Source organism: Molossus molossus, unplaced genomic scaffold (assembly GCF_014108415.1).
Source record: "Molossus molossus isolate mMolMol1 unplaced genomic scaffold, mMolMol1.p scaffold_m16_p_19, whole genome shotgun sequence".
Taxonomy (NCBI): domain Eukaryota; kingdom Metazoa; phylum Chordata; class Mammalia; order Chiroptera; family Molossidae; genus Molossus; species Molossus molossus.
Genome location: NW_023425354.1, coordinates 11,955,084 through 11,972,194, shown reverse-complemented (window position 1 = coordinate 11,972,194; position 17,111 = coordinate 11,955,084). Strand labels below are relative to the sequence as shown.

The 17,111-nt window shown below is 41.4% G+C and overlaps 1 protein-coding gene across 7 annotated transcripts in view; it reads right to left on the bottom strand.

Moving 5' to 3' along the window:
* Positions 1–14,640: 14,640 nt before the first annotated feature.
* The window catches only part of PITPNC1 (phosphatidylinositol transfer protein cytoplasmic 1), a 227,088-nt gene continuing 224,617 nt past the window's right edge, over positions 14,641–17,111 (bottom strand). For 6 of the 7 annotated variants that reach the window (XM_036267860.1, XM_036267864.1, XM_036267862.1 and 3 more), the window contains one exon: positions 14,641–16,198. In XM_036267860.1, the coding sequence (XP_036123753.1) occupies positions 15,882–16,198 (317 nt within the window). In that variant the 3' untranslated portion in view covers positions 14,641–15,881. The remainder of the gene's footprint in view (positions 16,199–17,111) is intronic. The other variant, XM_036267866.1, reaches the window with a different exon arrangement.

Genomic DNA, 17,111 nt, shown 5'->3' with positions numbered 1-17,111 from the left:
ACTGTGGTGGACTCAGATCCTGTAAATTCTTGATAAGGCTAACAAGACTTTTATTTTTCAACATGACCAAGAAATTTCAATTTGTGGTCCCTTTGTTAGCTGAAAAAAAACTACTGTGAGATTCTGCCTTCAACATCTTGGCCTCTGTGAAATTGGCCTTTTCCTCCTAGCACAGTTAATCAGCTTCTCTACTGCACTGAACCTTGTATGGTGCATATTGCCCGTATTTCAGATCCCAGCCTAGACTTCTCTCCAGGAAGTCTTCCCACTCCCTGAGACTGGATTAAATGTCTGATTCAGTGCACCAGTATTATTGAAACATCCAATACTAGGATGGCCTAGTTACTCATGTATCTCTCCTGTGATGTTTATTTCTTTAAAGGAACTCTGAATTTATCACTTGTATCTGGCATAGTGCCCATCACATAAAAATCTGTGGGACTAATTAATAAACAGTAAAAGTGTATTCATAATATCAAATTTGTGCTTTCTAGCTTCTTTAGCTTGGAGACTATAAAACAGGGATTCACAAACTTTATGATTTTAAGAATCCTTTATACACTTAAAATTTATTGAGGCTCATAGAGAGCTTTTGTTTATATGGGTTATATCTATAGATATTTACTGTATTATAAATTAAAATAGGGGAATTTAAAATATGGATTTATTCATTAAAAACATTTTTTTCCTTTATTAATTTTAGAGAGAGGGTAAGTGAGAGGTAGAGAGAGATAGAAACATCGATGAGAGAGAACATTGACTGGCGGCCTTCTGCATGTCTCCCACTGGGGATCGGGCCCACAACCTGGGCATGTGTCCTGCCGGGAATCGAACTGGCGACCTCTGGGTGCATGGGTCGACACTCAACCACTGAGCCACACTGGCCAGACTGGATTTATTCATTTTAAAATAAACTCATGTTATGTTAATATGAATAACTATTATGAAAGATAATTTTAAAAATAATTTAGTGAGAAGAGTAGCATTATTGTACATTTTTGAAAGTCTCTTTAATATGTGGCTTAATAAAAGATAATCAGATTCCCACATCTGCTTCTGCATTCAATCCATTGTGTTATTACATGTGATATAGCTTATGAACAGCTCCATGGTGCACCAAAAAAGGACATTTTAGTTAGGATGATCACTGAAGGCCTTTATGAGAGGGTGACTTTTAAGTAATGACATGAAGGAGAAGAGGGAGCTAATCATAAGGTTAGCTGAGGCAAGAGCATTCTCACAGCAAGTGCAAATGACCTGTGGCACAAGCAGGGAGCTTTATCCAAAGGCTATTGCAGTTACTGTAGTTGTCCAGCTGAGAGATGGTGAGAGTACTATCAGAGAGCCTTCCAGTCTACCTTGTCTTAAACATTCCATCATTCTCTTAACTCAGCAATTTATTTATTTCCTTCTTATCACTGTTTGTAATTATTTTATTTGTTTGTTCACTCATGTAAGCTCCCCCAGTAAGCTTCTTGAAGGGGTCTCTAGCTGTCATATTCACCTGTGTATCCCCATTTCCTAGTGACTGGTAGGCACTCAGGAAAAAATGTGCTGTGGGACAGAATGAATTACTTTCCATCTTTGTATTCACAGCACCAGTAATTGTGTCTGATCCATATAAAGAGTTTAATGGATTTTTGTTAAATAAATCACATTTGTATGGCAAGCCATTGTAATAAATGGGATGTGGACTTGTTCCATTAGGACAAAGTAAGATTTACTGGCTAAGAAAGCTGGAACTGCACTTGCGTGTTCGTCTGGAAATTTGAGTCTAAGTTTGGTAAACTATAAGAGGAGTATGCAATTCTTTTTGGAAGGTCATCAGCTGTAACAAGGGAACCAGGAGTCTTCAGCAATGGGCCTAAGATCAGAGTGGATCAAATTTTCCACTTCCAAAATGTATCAGTGAAGGTCAATGAGCATAAACAGGGCCTGGCTCTTTTTTTTTTTTTTTAATCCTCACTTGAGGACATGCATTTATTGATTTGAGAGACAGAGGAAGGGAGAGGGAGAGAGAGAGAGAAACATCAGTGTACGAGATGGCCTGGCTCTTCATCACTAGTGAGAGACATTTAGAGGCCGGTCGGCAAAGGCAGCTGTGACCCTGTGTGTTTCTTTGTGAGCTGTGGGCGTTCTGTCTGGATTGTTCCTCATGTTTATGCTGTGTGGTTGCCTAGCTGTGAGGATGGAGGAAGATACCTCTTCTCACATTCAATTCCTAGAATAGAATCAGGTGGTAAATATACAAGGAACAAGTCTAATTATATAATGGCTAGGAAAAGATGCCTGCCCATGTTCAAAAGGGAGAATGTTACCAATTATGGACAGTTCACCGAGGGTGCCAGTTGAGTGGGATATAATAAGTACTTGGCCAGAGGAACTCTTCTAGGAGGACCATTCTGAAATGAGGGTGGATGGTACATATATATATATTCCACCAAGACTTCATACTATATGGAAATTGTGGTGGTTCTTAAATAAGGTCTGAGATGCTCTCAGATATGTTTTCCAGTTTTAGACTCTCAAAACATTAAAAAAAATGTTTTCTTCTTTATTGAATTTAGATAGAGAGGAAGGGAGAGGGAGAGAGAGAAACATTGATTGGCCGCCTCCTGCATGCCCCCGACTGGTGATTCTGCCCACAACCTGGGCGTGTGTCCTGACCAGGAATTGAACCAGCGACCTCTTGGTGCAACGCTCAACCACTGAGCCACAGCAGCCGGGCTCAAAACATTTTTTAAAACTATTTGTTATGTTTAAAAATACTGTGTAAACAGACACACCTCATTTTATTATGCTTCACTTTACTGTGCTTCACAGATATTGCACTTACATTTATTTAGTTAAAGGTGTAACACTGGTTAAAAGCATTACGTAAGTTTCAGGTGTACATTATAATTTGGGATTTTTTTTTTTTATCTTCACCCGAGGATATTTTTCCATTTTTTTTTTTTTGTACAGATACAGTGGGAGGGAGAGAGAGGAATGGAGAGAGAGAGAAACATCGACGTGAAGGGACACATCGAGTGGCTGCCACCCGCATGACCAACCAGGGCCGGGGACAAACTGCAACCGAAGTACGTGCCCTTAGCGGGAACCGAACCCGGGTCTCTCCAGACCGCAGGCCGACGCCCTAACCGCTGAGCCAAACTGGCCAGGGCTATAATTTGATATCTGCATACACCATACCATGCTCACCACCCAGAGTCTAGGTTCCATCCATCATCATACATTTGACCCCCTTTACCCATTTTGTCCTCTTCCCACTACCCTTCCCCTCTGGTAACCTCCAATCTTTTGTCGGTATCTATGAATTTGTTTTTGTTTCGTTTTGTTTCTTTTTGTTTGTTTGTTTTATATTCCACATGAATGAAATCATACAGTTCCAAAACATCATTGATAGAAATGTTGAGACCACAGCAATGAACTGAACAATATTATTGGAACTCAGACAGGCACCTCTAAATAAAGATGGTTTCCCAATAGCAAAAATCAGAGCTAGAGGAAGAATCTAAGCTCTTTTGCCCCAATTTGGGGCATACATTTCAATCGAATGCTAGCACCCTTCCAGTGGGTTCCCAAACCCAGTGAGCGCATTTGGAATTTGAGATCAAGCAAACACTGACTGCATTGTAACAGGATAGGGAAGTGAGAGAAAAGACAGGCTGCGGAGTTTGAGATGGGCCGGCAGAGTATAGTGTCCGCAGAACCCAACACTCTGCAGGAAGAGGTTGGGCGATTTGTCATCTACATGGAAGGAATTTCAAGTGGTGGGGAGGTCCCTAATGTTGTTGATTTTATCTTCTAAATATAGCTCAACTTGTCCACCTGTCTCCTCCACTGCCACCCTCGGGTCCAAGCCCCTTCTCTTCCTTGGACACTGTAATTGTTTCCTTGTTCCCCGCTCTCCCTTTGCTCCTTTCCCGGGGGTGGCCGGTATGAGCTATTCAAGACTTTAATCAGATCAGGCCGCTCCTTGCTTAAAGCCGCCCTTTAATACCCTGTTCTCAGGATGACCAAGATCAAATCCTTACCTGACCCACAAGTAGGGTTGCCAAATAAAATACAGAAGGCCCAGTTAAATTGGAGTTTGAGAGAACATAATTTTTTAGTAGAAATAAAATATGTGCAAGTATTTATTGCTTATCTGGAATTAAATTCAACCTGGCATCCTGTATTTTTTTTTTTTTTTTTTTGCTAAATCTGGCAGCCCTACCACCAAGGGCTTTGAAAAATCTGACCCCTACCTCTCTTTCCTGGCTTGTCTCTCATCAAACGATTATTGCTTTTCTGGAATAGGCTGTGCCTCCCCTCACTTCAGGGCCCTTGCACATGCTGTTACCCTTGCTGGGAATGCTTTTATCTTCTCCTAAATCAGCCAACTGCCACTCACTTTTCACATCTCAGTCTAGACTTGTGTTACATGCTCTTTCAGCATGATGTAACTTTTCCTTCACTGACCCTGTATCAAGTTACAATTGCAAATTTATTTGTGTGACTATATAAGTACTATATATCTTTTCCACTAAACTTTAAGGTAAGAGACCAGACTTGTTTTTCTCACTTTTGTGTCCCCTGTGTCTCTCCTAGTGTCTGGCATAACAGGCACTGTGAAAGGAGAAAATTAAGGTACATATATATACACACACATATATACACACACACATACATATATATGCATATATATATTTATCTGTATATATATATATGTGTGTGTGTGTGTGTGTGTGTGTGTGTGTGTGTGTGTGTGTGTATCTGGTAGGAAGGGAGGGAGGAAGGAAGGAAGGAAAGGAAAGGAAAGGAAAAAGAGAAAAGACAGTACTAGATTATAGAATAAGTTATATCAGGACCAGAATGAGGAATGAGGACTAAAGCAGAGATTGGCCCTGTGATCAGTTCAAATGGAGGGGATGCAGGCTGAAGATAAAGCACCAGGTCAGCCTAAGAAGAGGGTGACAATATTTTGTCCCAGTGTGCTGGGGATAGGCTGAGAAAGAAGTCTGAAGCTGCTTCAACACTTTCTACCTCTAAATTTGACTAAGTCTACGCAAATGGGGGCAGCCCGAAGTGGCTATTTTGTGGCCTTGCTGCTGAAAGAAAGGTAAGGTGAATCTGGGCTAGTCCCCTGTTGTGGGAATTGTTCCCTTCCACCCCCGTGTCCCCAAGTCCTTGGTTTGTAAGCTGAGCATGAGGAAGTATGAGGGTGTGAGTGGATTGAAGACAACCAATGCAATTAGGCCCTGCCTTCTCAACCAGCCCCTCAAATAAATCAGTTCTGTTCTTTTTTTTTTTTTCTTTATTGATTTTAGAGAGAGAGGAAGGGAGGAGAGAGAGAGAGAAACATCGATGAGAGAGAACATCCATTGGCTGTCTCCTTCATGCCCCCCACTAGGGATCGGGCCCACAACCTGGACATGTGCCCTGACAGGGAATCGAACCAGCAACCTTTTGGTGCAGGGTCGACGTTCAACCACTGAGCCACACTGGCCGGGCGAGATATTCTACTTTTTAATCCACCTTCTTTGGTTTTCATTTGCAGAATCAAGGAAGATGCAGTGGGGAGAGGAACTCACCAAAAACACTTAAAATAATTCATTCATATTTGGATCCAGGTTGAAGAGGCTCATGTTTAAGATATGCATGTTTTGCCCTGGCCGGTTTGTCTCAGCGGTTAGAGTGTCGGCTCACAGACCAGAAAGTCCCGGGTTCAGTTCCCGGTAAGGGCACGTACCTCGGTTGCAGTTTGTCCCCGGCCCGGTTGGGGTCGCGTGGGTGGCAACCAGTCCATGTGACTCTCTCATGTTGATGTTTTTTTTTCTCTCTCTTCCTCTCTCCCTCCTACTCTGTCTAAAGATAAATGCAAAAATGTCCTCGGGTGAGGATTAAAAAAAAAAAAAGATATGCGTGTTTCTTTGGATACATTTAGTTTAATTTTGTTTAAAAAGAATCAATGGCCCTGGCTGGTGTGGCTCAAGGAGAGTCATCCCATGCACTGAGAGGTCACCAATTCAATTCAGGGCACATGCCCAGGTTGGCAGATTGATCCCCAGTAGGGGGCATGCAGGGGACAGCTGATGTATGTTTCTCTCTCATGGATTGTTCTAATTAAAAACATTTTTTTAATGACTATTTTTTTTAAAAAAGAATCAATGAAGAGTTGTAGCTGAGTACTGCTTAGCAACCCCCCAAAATGTTGGCCTTTCTAGTTAAACTTTTGTGCATTTTTCAGATATGTCTCAAAAAACATTCATTAGATTGGGGGAGGGTGTCTTATTATACTAGAAAGTTTTTTCATTTAGATATAAATTAGACCAGGCATGTCAAAAAGAAGTTTTTGACATGTTTATATTCTGACAATGACAGGACATGTTGCTCAAAGGAATCTAATATAACACACTATTGATCCACCAGATATTCTGTTTTTTCGTTTGTTTTTTTTAATCCTCACCTGAGGACGTTTTTCCATTTTTTGTACAGATAGAGTGGGAAGGAGAGAGAGGAAGAGACAGAGAGAGAGAAACATCGATGTGAAGGGACACATCGAGTGGCTGCCACCGCACAACCGACCAGGGCCGGGGACAAACTGCAACTGAAGTACGTGCCCTTAGCGGGAACCGAACCCGGGTCTCTCCAGACCGCAGGCCGATGCTCTAACCGCTGAGCCAAACCGGCCAGGACGATCCACCAGATATTCTGAATGAAGTTTGTTTGAACCATCCAAGCGTTATAGGAGTAAAACAATTGACAACTTGCAGGCATGAAAATGAAGCAAGTAAAACAATTGACAACTTGCAGGCATGAAAATGCAGCACGTTCTGCAGGCCTGCCTTCATCTGTCCCGTTCTTTCCAAGCAGAAACGTATTTCACCTTATTCTTGAAACACTGTTTTTTCTACTTCGGATGTTATTAATATTTGCTGGAATCCCAGAAAGGGTCCAAAAAGTTGCATTTTTTTCTCTGTTTCCTTTGGCAAACTTGTTTCTAGAAAGGACATTTTAACCTACTTCCCAACTGCTTTTAGTGACCTCCTGTGGTGGAAAGGAAGAGACTCACTGAAAATAGACTCAGAATAAAAGGAGCTTCAGGGAGTAATGATGGAACTCTGGGGAACCGCCATCCTGTCTCATGGAGCTTCTGTTTCAAAGTATCTATCACCTCTTTTTCTCATGGTTCTTCAGCAGCAGCTTTCATCCCCAAGTGGCAATCTTATTTTTACATGTTTGTTATTGAGATATAATATGTTGTACCTGTTTTTGTTTTTTAAAGAATAGCTTATTGATTTTTAGAGCGAGAGAAAGGGAGAGAGAAACGTCAGTGTGAGTCTACCTCATGCCCTCACCGGGATGGAGTGGCAACCAGGAATCAAACCAGCAACCTGCTCCCTGGTGCTGGGGACGATGCCAACCAACTGAGCCACGCCGGCCAGTAACCTGTTGTTACTGGTGTGGTTACAATGGAAAAAATGAAGGCTTAGGAAGATGAAGTGGTTTTCCCAACATCACACAGCATTATAAAACAGTTTTCTAACGTAACACAGCGGAGCATCTGTGTTTATTGGCTTATCACATCCCCCCTCTCCCCTAAAATAAACCTTTAAGCCCAGCCGGTGTGGCTCACTGGTTGAGCGTCAACCCATGCACCAAGAGGCCGTCAGTTTGATTCCCAGTCAGGGCACATGCCCAGGTTGTGGGCCAAATCCCCAGTGGGGGGCATGCAGGAGGCAGCCAATCGATGTTCTCTCTCATTGATGTTTCTCTCTCTCTCCTCTCCCTTCTCTCTCTAAAATTAATAAAGAAAAATAAACCTTTAAAATGTCCGATACATACTATAACACTAATGTTGTAAACATTATGCTAAGTAAGCCAGACATAAAAAGACAAGTATCGTAAGATTTCATTTATATGTGTCTAGAATGGGCAAATTCACAGAGGTAGAAAGCAGAATGGAGGTGCTCAGCTTCTGGAGGGAAGGATAGTTTCCATTTAATGGGTACAGTTTCCATTTGGAATGATGAAAAAATTCTGGAAATGGGTAGTGGTGATGGCTGTACAACCTTGTGTATATTTAATGCTACTGAATTGTACACTTAAAGCTTATCTAGTTTTACTTGCACTTGTGTGTGTGTAGCTCTATGGTTGTGATGTTGTATGATAGCTGTACAAGCTGTTATCATTGGGGGAGGCTGGGTGAAGGGTGTATAGGACATCCATGTACATGTCTTTGTAACTTTCTGTGAATCCATATTTAAAAATAAAAAGTTAACATGAACACATACTAAGAACCAAAAAGCAGACTGCAGTCAGATTCCAAACTTACTTGAGGGCAGATGTACTACCTTGTCCTGGTTTGCTGTGTGTGAGAAACGGCCATTCGTTCTCCTTGAGAGGTCTCTCTTCCTCAGGAGTGGCTCTCACATGGCTCATGCTTCAAAAGCGGGTGACGCACAGACTGCTAACCTTCTGTGTTTGGACAGCATGTGCAATCTATCTTCACAACTCCACCAAGAAGTGAAATGAAAGACATAGGAAAGACTGCTCTGTCCTTACCAAAGTTCTGTTAAAATCAGGAGTCACTGATTCTAAAATCAGTGCGAGCTCGAGTTTTTACTTTCTCTCTTGCTTTAAAAAACGAAACAAGCCCGGCCTGTGTGGATCAGTGGACTGAGCGTCATCCCATGGACTGAGAGGGCCTAGTTCGAGTCCCGGTCAGGGCACAGGCCTGGGTTTCGGGCTCCATCCCCAGTGGGGAGCATGCAGGAGGCAGCTGAGCAGCTGAGCAGCCGATTGATGTTTCTCTCACATGGATGTTTCTCTCACATGGATGTTTCTATCTCTCTCTCCCTTCCTTCTCTCTAAAAAAATCAATAAAAACATATAAAAAGCAAAACAAAACTTGTTGGCAGTTGTAGGTGGTTTTCAGGAAATCCTCAAGTAAAGCTGCATCATTCAATGTTTGTTACCACTGAGAGTGTGAAAACAAAATGACTCCAAACTGATGTTTATTTACTCAATTAAATGCAGTTCCTTATGCTTTTGTTTCCATAAGTAGCCAGTCAACATTTCTGCAGCTTAGTAAACTAAAGAAGGCCCTGAACATCTAAATAAATCAGAGAATGTCTTGTCTGGGTTTTGTCTTTCCTCACACAAACACCCCAAAAGACAGTATTAATACACTAAGCCAATGAGGACTTCTCTGGGAATTGGATGCTAGCAATTGCTTAATAAGTTGAACTTTTAAACTTGTGAACTTTTAAACTGCAAATGCTGTTTAAAAAGACAAATGCTCTCATTCATACATTGTCAGTGGAACTGTAAATTGCTACCATTTTCTTTGGAGGAGTTGTTGGCGTAATACCCAAAGTCATAAAAATATTCATATCTTTTGACCTAGCAATTAAATTTCTGGGAATTTACCCAAAGCAAATAATGTTACAAAGATGTTCCTAACAACACTCTATGTAACGAAATCCAGAAAATAACCTGAATGCAAAATAACAATGTTTAAGTAAGTTATAGATTTCCAACCTAACAGAATAGTACATGGCTACAAAAAACGATACACATGCTACATATCAAATGTAAAGGTGTTTATAAAGCAATTCAAAATTATTGAAGAATTTCTTAGAATAGTATACATCTATGAGATGTCTTCCACAGAAGTCTGAAGTACTGAATGAAGGTACAAAGGAAGAAAAGCCACTTCCTGGGGTGTGTTTAATAGATTCTAACACAATGCAAAGAGACAGATGCTTTTTGCAAGTTGAGAATGGGAAAATTCAGACTTGTGCAACTATTTCTAAATTTGCAAGTTGTGCTGTGAGGAGGCACGACACTCGAGCACCGAGGACCGATGTTCGCGGCAGACCGCACACGGAGCAGCAGGCTAGTTTAGGAATTTTTCCTTTTTCCTTTCAGAGAGCTCTGCACAGAACCACTTGTGCGCGTAGGATCACAAATGATTCTCAAGGGTTGCTAATGAGTAGAAGACTGCCAGCATCTTACTTGTCGAATATCTTGGGAGCGGGAAAGTTATATTGGAATAAGATATTCAGAACATCACAAAAGATGTTGCTGCGCTCAAACACCCTTGAGGGACAGTGGCCAAATCTCTTTTCTACAAATTAAAGGAGGGGAAATGACCCCACCATTTGTGTCTGATTTAAATGCAGATCATTGGTGTTGTTTTTTTTTTCCCTATCCTCACCTGAGGATATTCTTCCATTTTTGTTCAGATAGAGTGGGAGGGAGAGGAAGAGAGAAATATCTATGTGAAAGGGACACATCGAGTGGCTGCCTCCCTTATGACCCCAACCAGGGGTGGGGATGAATCGCCACCCAGGTATGTGCCCTTGGCTGGAATAGAACCTGCAACTCATTGGTCCGCGGGCCAATGCTGTAACCCCTGAGCCAAACCTGCCAGGGCAGATCATTGCTACTTAAACATAATTACCCCCTCAATTCTAGGTGTTGTAATGTTGCTGCACTCAATGGCCTGATTCGTTAGGATCTAAGGTCATGTCCACTTTCTTTCTTTTTTTTTTTTTATCCTCACCTGAGGACATTTTTCCATTTTTTGTACAGACAGAGTGGGAGGGAGAGAGAGGAAGAGAGAGAGAGAGGGAAACATCGATGTGAAAGGGACACATCGAGTGGCTGCCACCCGCACGACCAACCAGGGCCGGGGACAAACTGCAACCGAGGTACATGCCCTTAGCGGGAACCGAACCCGGGTCTCTCCGGACCGCAGGCGGACGCTCCAACCGCTGAGCCAAACCGGCCAGGACAAGGTCATGTCCACTTTCTTTCGTTGCATATTTGCTTGAATCCTCAATGCTGGGACCACAGCACGAATATTAATGCAAAGTACAAAGTTGTTTTTAAGTTTCCCAGGAAGAGTAGTTAAATGTTTGGACTTAAATGGGATATCCTACTAGGATGCATGCTATAGAAAAGGGAGAATTTACAGGAGTATAGAATATTAGAGGGCTAATAATTAAGCAAGAAAGTCAATAGTGTTTGTCTGGATCAACTACATGAAGTTGAACACACACACACACACACACACACACACATGCACGAGGAGAGAATTCTTTTGGGGTGGTGTTCCTACAGATTCCTTCAGGATGGTTTTTCTGGGTGACCATTCGGATTTGAGTCTTACCTTTGATAAGGGGGAACCATGCACCCAGATGGATGAGTCTATGTTTATATTCCCCTGGGTTGCAGATTCACCTTGGGTATTTTTGGTTGGACAGAGCTGGTGCCCAGGCATTCCCTACCAGGACCTGGCCCTGAAGGCACCATAAGACTATCAGCATGCCAGGCTTCCTTGCACACAAGTCCCCTAGAACGGGGTCTAAGTACCGGCCATTGGCTTATTCCTTCTACCTTGATCACTTCTTTCCCATCAACCCACAAATACAATTGCCAACGTTCCCTTGAGGCTAGCGGAGAGAGGAAGCCACACTTGGAAAGAAGATTGCTTTGTACTTTATTTACAACAGAAGGTAAGAAAACGTAAGTTATTAATAATAATAAATAACTGGGGGAAAAACAGGAAACAGCCATAAAAAGACACAGAAGGATGGCATGTGTGAGGGTCACCTCTTGTTTGCTCTGTGCGGAGTCTAACACTGTACATTCTGAACCTTGGTCCTTCAGTAGTGGCAGTGGTCCATCGACGCACTCACCTAAGCAAGATCCCAGCTTGAAATGTAAACACTAAAAATGACACTTGAAGCAACCTAGCAGTGGCATAGATAGAACACCAACTCGAAGAACCTCTTCTTGGTGATACATAGAAACTGAAGGGGGACTTGCAATTCAACAGACACACTTTCAGTTTTAAATAACCACATCCTGAGGTTTAGCCTAAAGCATTTAACTTAACAACAAAATTACAATTAATGGCGTCTGAAGTTCTCAGCGTATTCACATCCTCTTACTGCACTAACTCCTAAAAAGCTTAAAGACTTACATTTCCAACGCAAACAGATTGTTCTGAAGGTAGAACACAGAAGAACCCAGGGTTGCCTCGGTGCCAATGCTGTGCAATTGTGTAACGCTTCAGTCTGAGCAAGAATGAGTTGTTTGAAATAGTCTATCCATGACCAGTTAAAGTCACTGGACAGATCTTTTTTTTTTTTAATTTCAAAAATTATGGCTCAGATGGCAGATTGTCACCTAGCCTACGATCACAAAGGAACTAAAACGATTTAGATGATTCCTGTCTACTGGATTATCTGATTATACATTATTTGTAAATTATACTGTGGCCCTTCTGAAAAGTAAAATACCTATTGACCTAAACCAGCTAGTGACCTTGTAGTCCCTGAGCCATGCAGAGCTACTAAGGAAAATAGAATTTAAAAATACACATAAATGCATTAGCCTTGAAATTTTCATAGGAAAATGATTTCTCAAGAAGTGTCAGAATCTACTCTCTACGTCACTGTTTATCAGTGTCTTGAAAGAAAACCACACAATTACCTTTGGGTTGTTGGGTTTGAGTGTCTGCATTGTACAACTATGACTGCACTTAGAGATTTTCACAACCTAAATCATAGCTAATAAATACTTGCAAGTAAATGAAAACCATTCCTCCCACACGGATGCAAAACTAACAGAAGGGTTTATAAATTAGTTCACAAACAAATGCATGTTGTGCCTGTTATAATGATGGTAGCCAAAAATGTCACGGTCTTCTTGGCTTTGTTTTATTACAGTCCCAAAGTAGAAAAATGCAATGGCCTTCAGAGGTAACTTTTGACAAAGTTGATGTGGGAAAAACACAGAGACCTTCTTGTCCTGGGAAAGCACAGGGTGGTTCATATTTGGAACGTACCCCAAGGAATGAAATTTAGTCATGGCCACGGTCTTCACTAACATGAGAAATGGTGTGCACATGGGTTATTTCGTGGATTATTACTTTAATTTGGCTACCAGAGACTTAAACTGGTGGTGTATGACTCACTATATGCTATACCATATATATATGTATGTGTATATACACACACACACATACGTATTATATAAAATATATGTGTGTATAATACAATTTTGGTGAACCAAGTTGAAAGTTTCCACATTGCAGACAGAGGCACTGAGTTAAAGATTCCCCCCTAAACATGCTTAATGAATTCAAGTTTCTGTGTTTATCTTCTAAGTTTCCATCATGCAGCCATTTCATTTCCATCCTTATAGAAATTATTAATGTTCTATGTACACAATCACCACAGGCTTGTATCCCACAACAAACAAATGCATGTATGGAAAATGTGAAATGATACTTGAAAATTAAGACAGATAAAATACTGAAGTCATTTATGTTTGTGATGACTGGGTTAAATATTCAAAGCAGCTGAAGAAATATACGCACCCCCCCCCCCCTTTATTAAATGCACACGAACCACATGTAGACAGAAAACTGAACATACTTTAAGAGCACACGCATTTGATGGCTAAAAATCACACTATCCTTAGCAGTTCGTACTTGATGTCGGTGGCATTGTACTGGATATGAAAAAGCTCACGGAAGGAAATGAGAAACCAGCTTTCTAAAGCATATAGGATTCTTGACCTTGTTAGCAGAAGCCACTTCACAAACAGCAGTGGTATCAATGGAAAAGCTATGTGTCAGATGTGTTAACAACCTGCACAAAATAAATCAGTCCTGTTAGAAAATGACCCCGCCCCATCCTGATTTCAGCTTGCAAATAAACGGTAAGCAAATACACCCCAAATCACTGCCTTGTGAAAATGGAACTTTGCTTTCGGAAGCCAAACATTCTCGTGAAGTACTACTGTGCGGCGAGGGAGCCGCCGAGAAGTCCAAGGGATTTGATAAAAGATTAAGTTTTCCCACAAGCAAGAGTCATGCTACCATATCATGCAGAGATGTCTTACTATAATGCCATTGTTCTCAGGGAAGAGATGCGCTGTTGATCTGAGCTATTTGCAACTGGGTTCCCTTGAATTCTGGGTTTATTTTTTTGAGCTAAATATCAACTTGTAGATAAAGAAATGATCTTGACAGTCTGACATACGATTTACACTTACTTGGTGCTGGGCTCACGGGGCCAGCGCCTGCACCTGGGAGTTGGTCACCTCGAGAGACAACGCAGTGGCGAGCACTGAGAAGCAGGCAGGGTCCACTGGCTGAGGCCAGGAGAGAGGAGAGTATGCTCCTTGGTTTGTGTTTCCTTTGGACTCTGGTTTGGGACGGTCCCTTTCCTGAGGTTGGAGGTTATGGTGAGGAAGGCTAGTTGGGGCTTGGAGTTGCCCAATCACCTTGGTCTCTTCCTCTCACGGAGGACAGAAGTACATGTTAGGTTCTGCTTGCCCTTCCTCTGCGTTTAAAGGCAGTGAGGTGCGAAGGTGGCAGGTTTTTTCTCTTAAGATCCAAGGAGAGTTCTTTTTCTGCCACTTTGGTGAATGATCTCGCCTCCTGTCAACCTTGAATCTAATCTTGCATTAGGTACTTGCAGAAAAGAAAGCTAGACAGAGGGACATCTCTATCTCTCCTCCTTTTTTTTTTTTCTTTACTGATTTTAGAGAGAGAGGAAGGGAGAGGGATAGAGATAAAAACATCGATGAGCGAGAACATCGACTGGCAGCCTCCTGCATCTGCCCCTGGGGATTGGGCCCACAACTTGGGCATGTGCCCTGACCGGGAATCAAACCGGTGACCTCTTAGTGCATGGGTTGATACCACACCGGCTGGGCCTATCTTTCCTCTTTACAAATATAAGCCAACAATTCTGTTCATTCTCTTTACTTGATTTCTGTGACATTTCCAATATTTGAATTTCAAGTAAAGAGCAAGAGAATGACAGTCTTTTCTAAGGTCCGGGGACAGACGATCTGTTCCAGGAAGTCTGGATGTTATTACAAGTAAAACCAGGAGGGAGATGGGAGACAATTCTCTTTTTTAGGGTTTCCCAAACCAGACATCTTGACAAGGTTAAAGTCCAGTCGCCTTATTCTACCCTTGACCTTCTCTGAATGGGCAAGTAGTCAATAAATTCTACTCAATTAATGGCAATTTTTAAGAATCTTCATGGATAATGGAAGCTGACAAGTTAAGGTTTGTTGGTTGGTACCTGTAGAGAAGAAAGATGCTTGCCTCTCCTGGGCCTCTTGGTTCCTAACTCAACTCTTCCAAAATCTGTCAGTTAAGGTCACATTCACCCATGTAATTGTTAAGATTTCTGAGGCCACGAGGGCACGTAGGGGAAAGTTATTAAAAGAGAGAAACAAGTGGAATCTTTATTAAATTCTGTGAAAGGTATAAATAAGTTATTAATTGCACTTGGAGCCTCTACGGGTTGATAAAGTTTTCAAAAAATTTTAAAGTGTTAATTAGGCCCCAAATCCTGAGTCAGACTAACCAAAATAGGAATCTTAGTAACTACTGGTATTCAAGTATTGGTGAGGAGAAGTTCAAAATTTAACAATTAGGTATGTTACACCTGAGAGTAGTTTTGAGAATTTCAGGTTTGATGGGAGGCAACGAACTTCACTATTTCACACCTTGTACCACAGTGGTGCAACGTTTTCATTTATTTATCTAGAAGTCCATACCAACCTCATCAAATGCCCAATAACACAGCTTCCTTCCTGGCATCCAGCTGTGGCTACAGAAGGTGCCCTTTGTCCTTTGCATGTTTTACATGTTACATCTGTGATGCTGTATGGCATACGTAGGGACTCATATATGTGAAATTACTCAACCACATGCACACTCAGAGATCGAAAGAACATGTTTGAATGACAAAGCAGTCTTTTTCTATAGTAGAAGATTCTTTAAAAAAAACAAACAAAACAAAAACCAACCCCGGAAATGAAAATATAAAACCCCATAACATATTCATGTGAAGTTACTCTGATTTGGGCCGGCACGGCCTATCTGAAGCGGGTACGCCAGGTAAATTCAGAGTGGCTTTTTTCTCGGGGTCTGGAAGCGTGAGAGTTTCTGGGGCAGACTTTTTCCGGGGCCGATCCTTGGGCACGGACAGGAACTCCGGCGCGTCTGTGGACAGAGGTGTGGACGGAGCGCTGGAGGGGGCGCTGCGGACCGAGGAAGGCAGCAGGGGGATGCTCGAGATAGAAATCGCAGGTGGGAAAACGCCAATTTTCTTGTTGGTGGCTTCCTGAGTGGCTCGTTCAAATTCTCGGACTTCATCCATTGTCATGTCTTCAAAGGACAAAATACAAAGAAAAAAAACGAGCAGTTATTTAGAAGACACGCAAATGGATGAATCTCTAAGCCTATTCTTAAAGGACCTATAGGAACCCTACAGAAAAGGGGCCTCTCCAGACCATAAACCCAAATTACCATTCAAATGCTAAACCCTGACTTTCTCCTTTTTATGACGGCAAACATCTGAAATAATATTCCTTTATGAATATCCATCCAAAATACTCCCAATATTCCCAAAATACCCTTCAGTGAATATTTTATGTATTCTGAATAAGAAAATATCAGGGGTACAGAACCAGACTGGAGGGATGTGTGTGTGCGTTGTGGGTATGACTAATATTAGACCTGGCCATCTTTTTTATAAAGGGAAGGTAATTAAAATAATTAATGGCCCCAAAATGATGCATCCAGGGTGTGGCAAAAGTAGGTTTACAGTTGTTCATATGAGAAAAGTTTATTCTTGTGTTATTATTTATTAATTTTTGTATTGTATTCTGTACAAACAACTATAAACCCACTTTTGCCCCACCCTGATATATAAGTCACATAATAACATATGAGCAAACTAGAAATATTTTTCAAAAAGCAAAATCCTTAAGCAGATTTCCTGGAGACAATTACTAAGTTTTCTGAAAGGGAAAGTTTTTACAAAGGAAATATAAAATTATGGCTTTTGATAGAATATAAAATTCAGAATATAACAAGAAAAATCGTACCTAGAAACTTATCACTTCAAAAAAAAAGTACTAAGACGATTAAGCTAAAACAAAAGAAAAAAGACTACATTAAAAAAAAAAAAAAAAGAGGTACTGCCAAATAAAATGGAGATGCTCAGGCAAATTTCAGTGAACCGGGGTTTCTGCCATAATAAATGGACATCACCTTGGAAAAATCAGGCTTTCTAAAA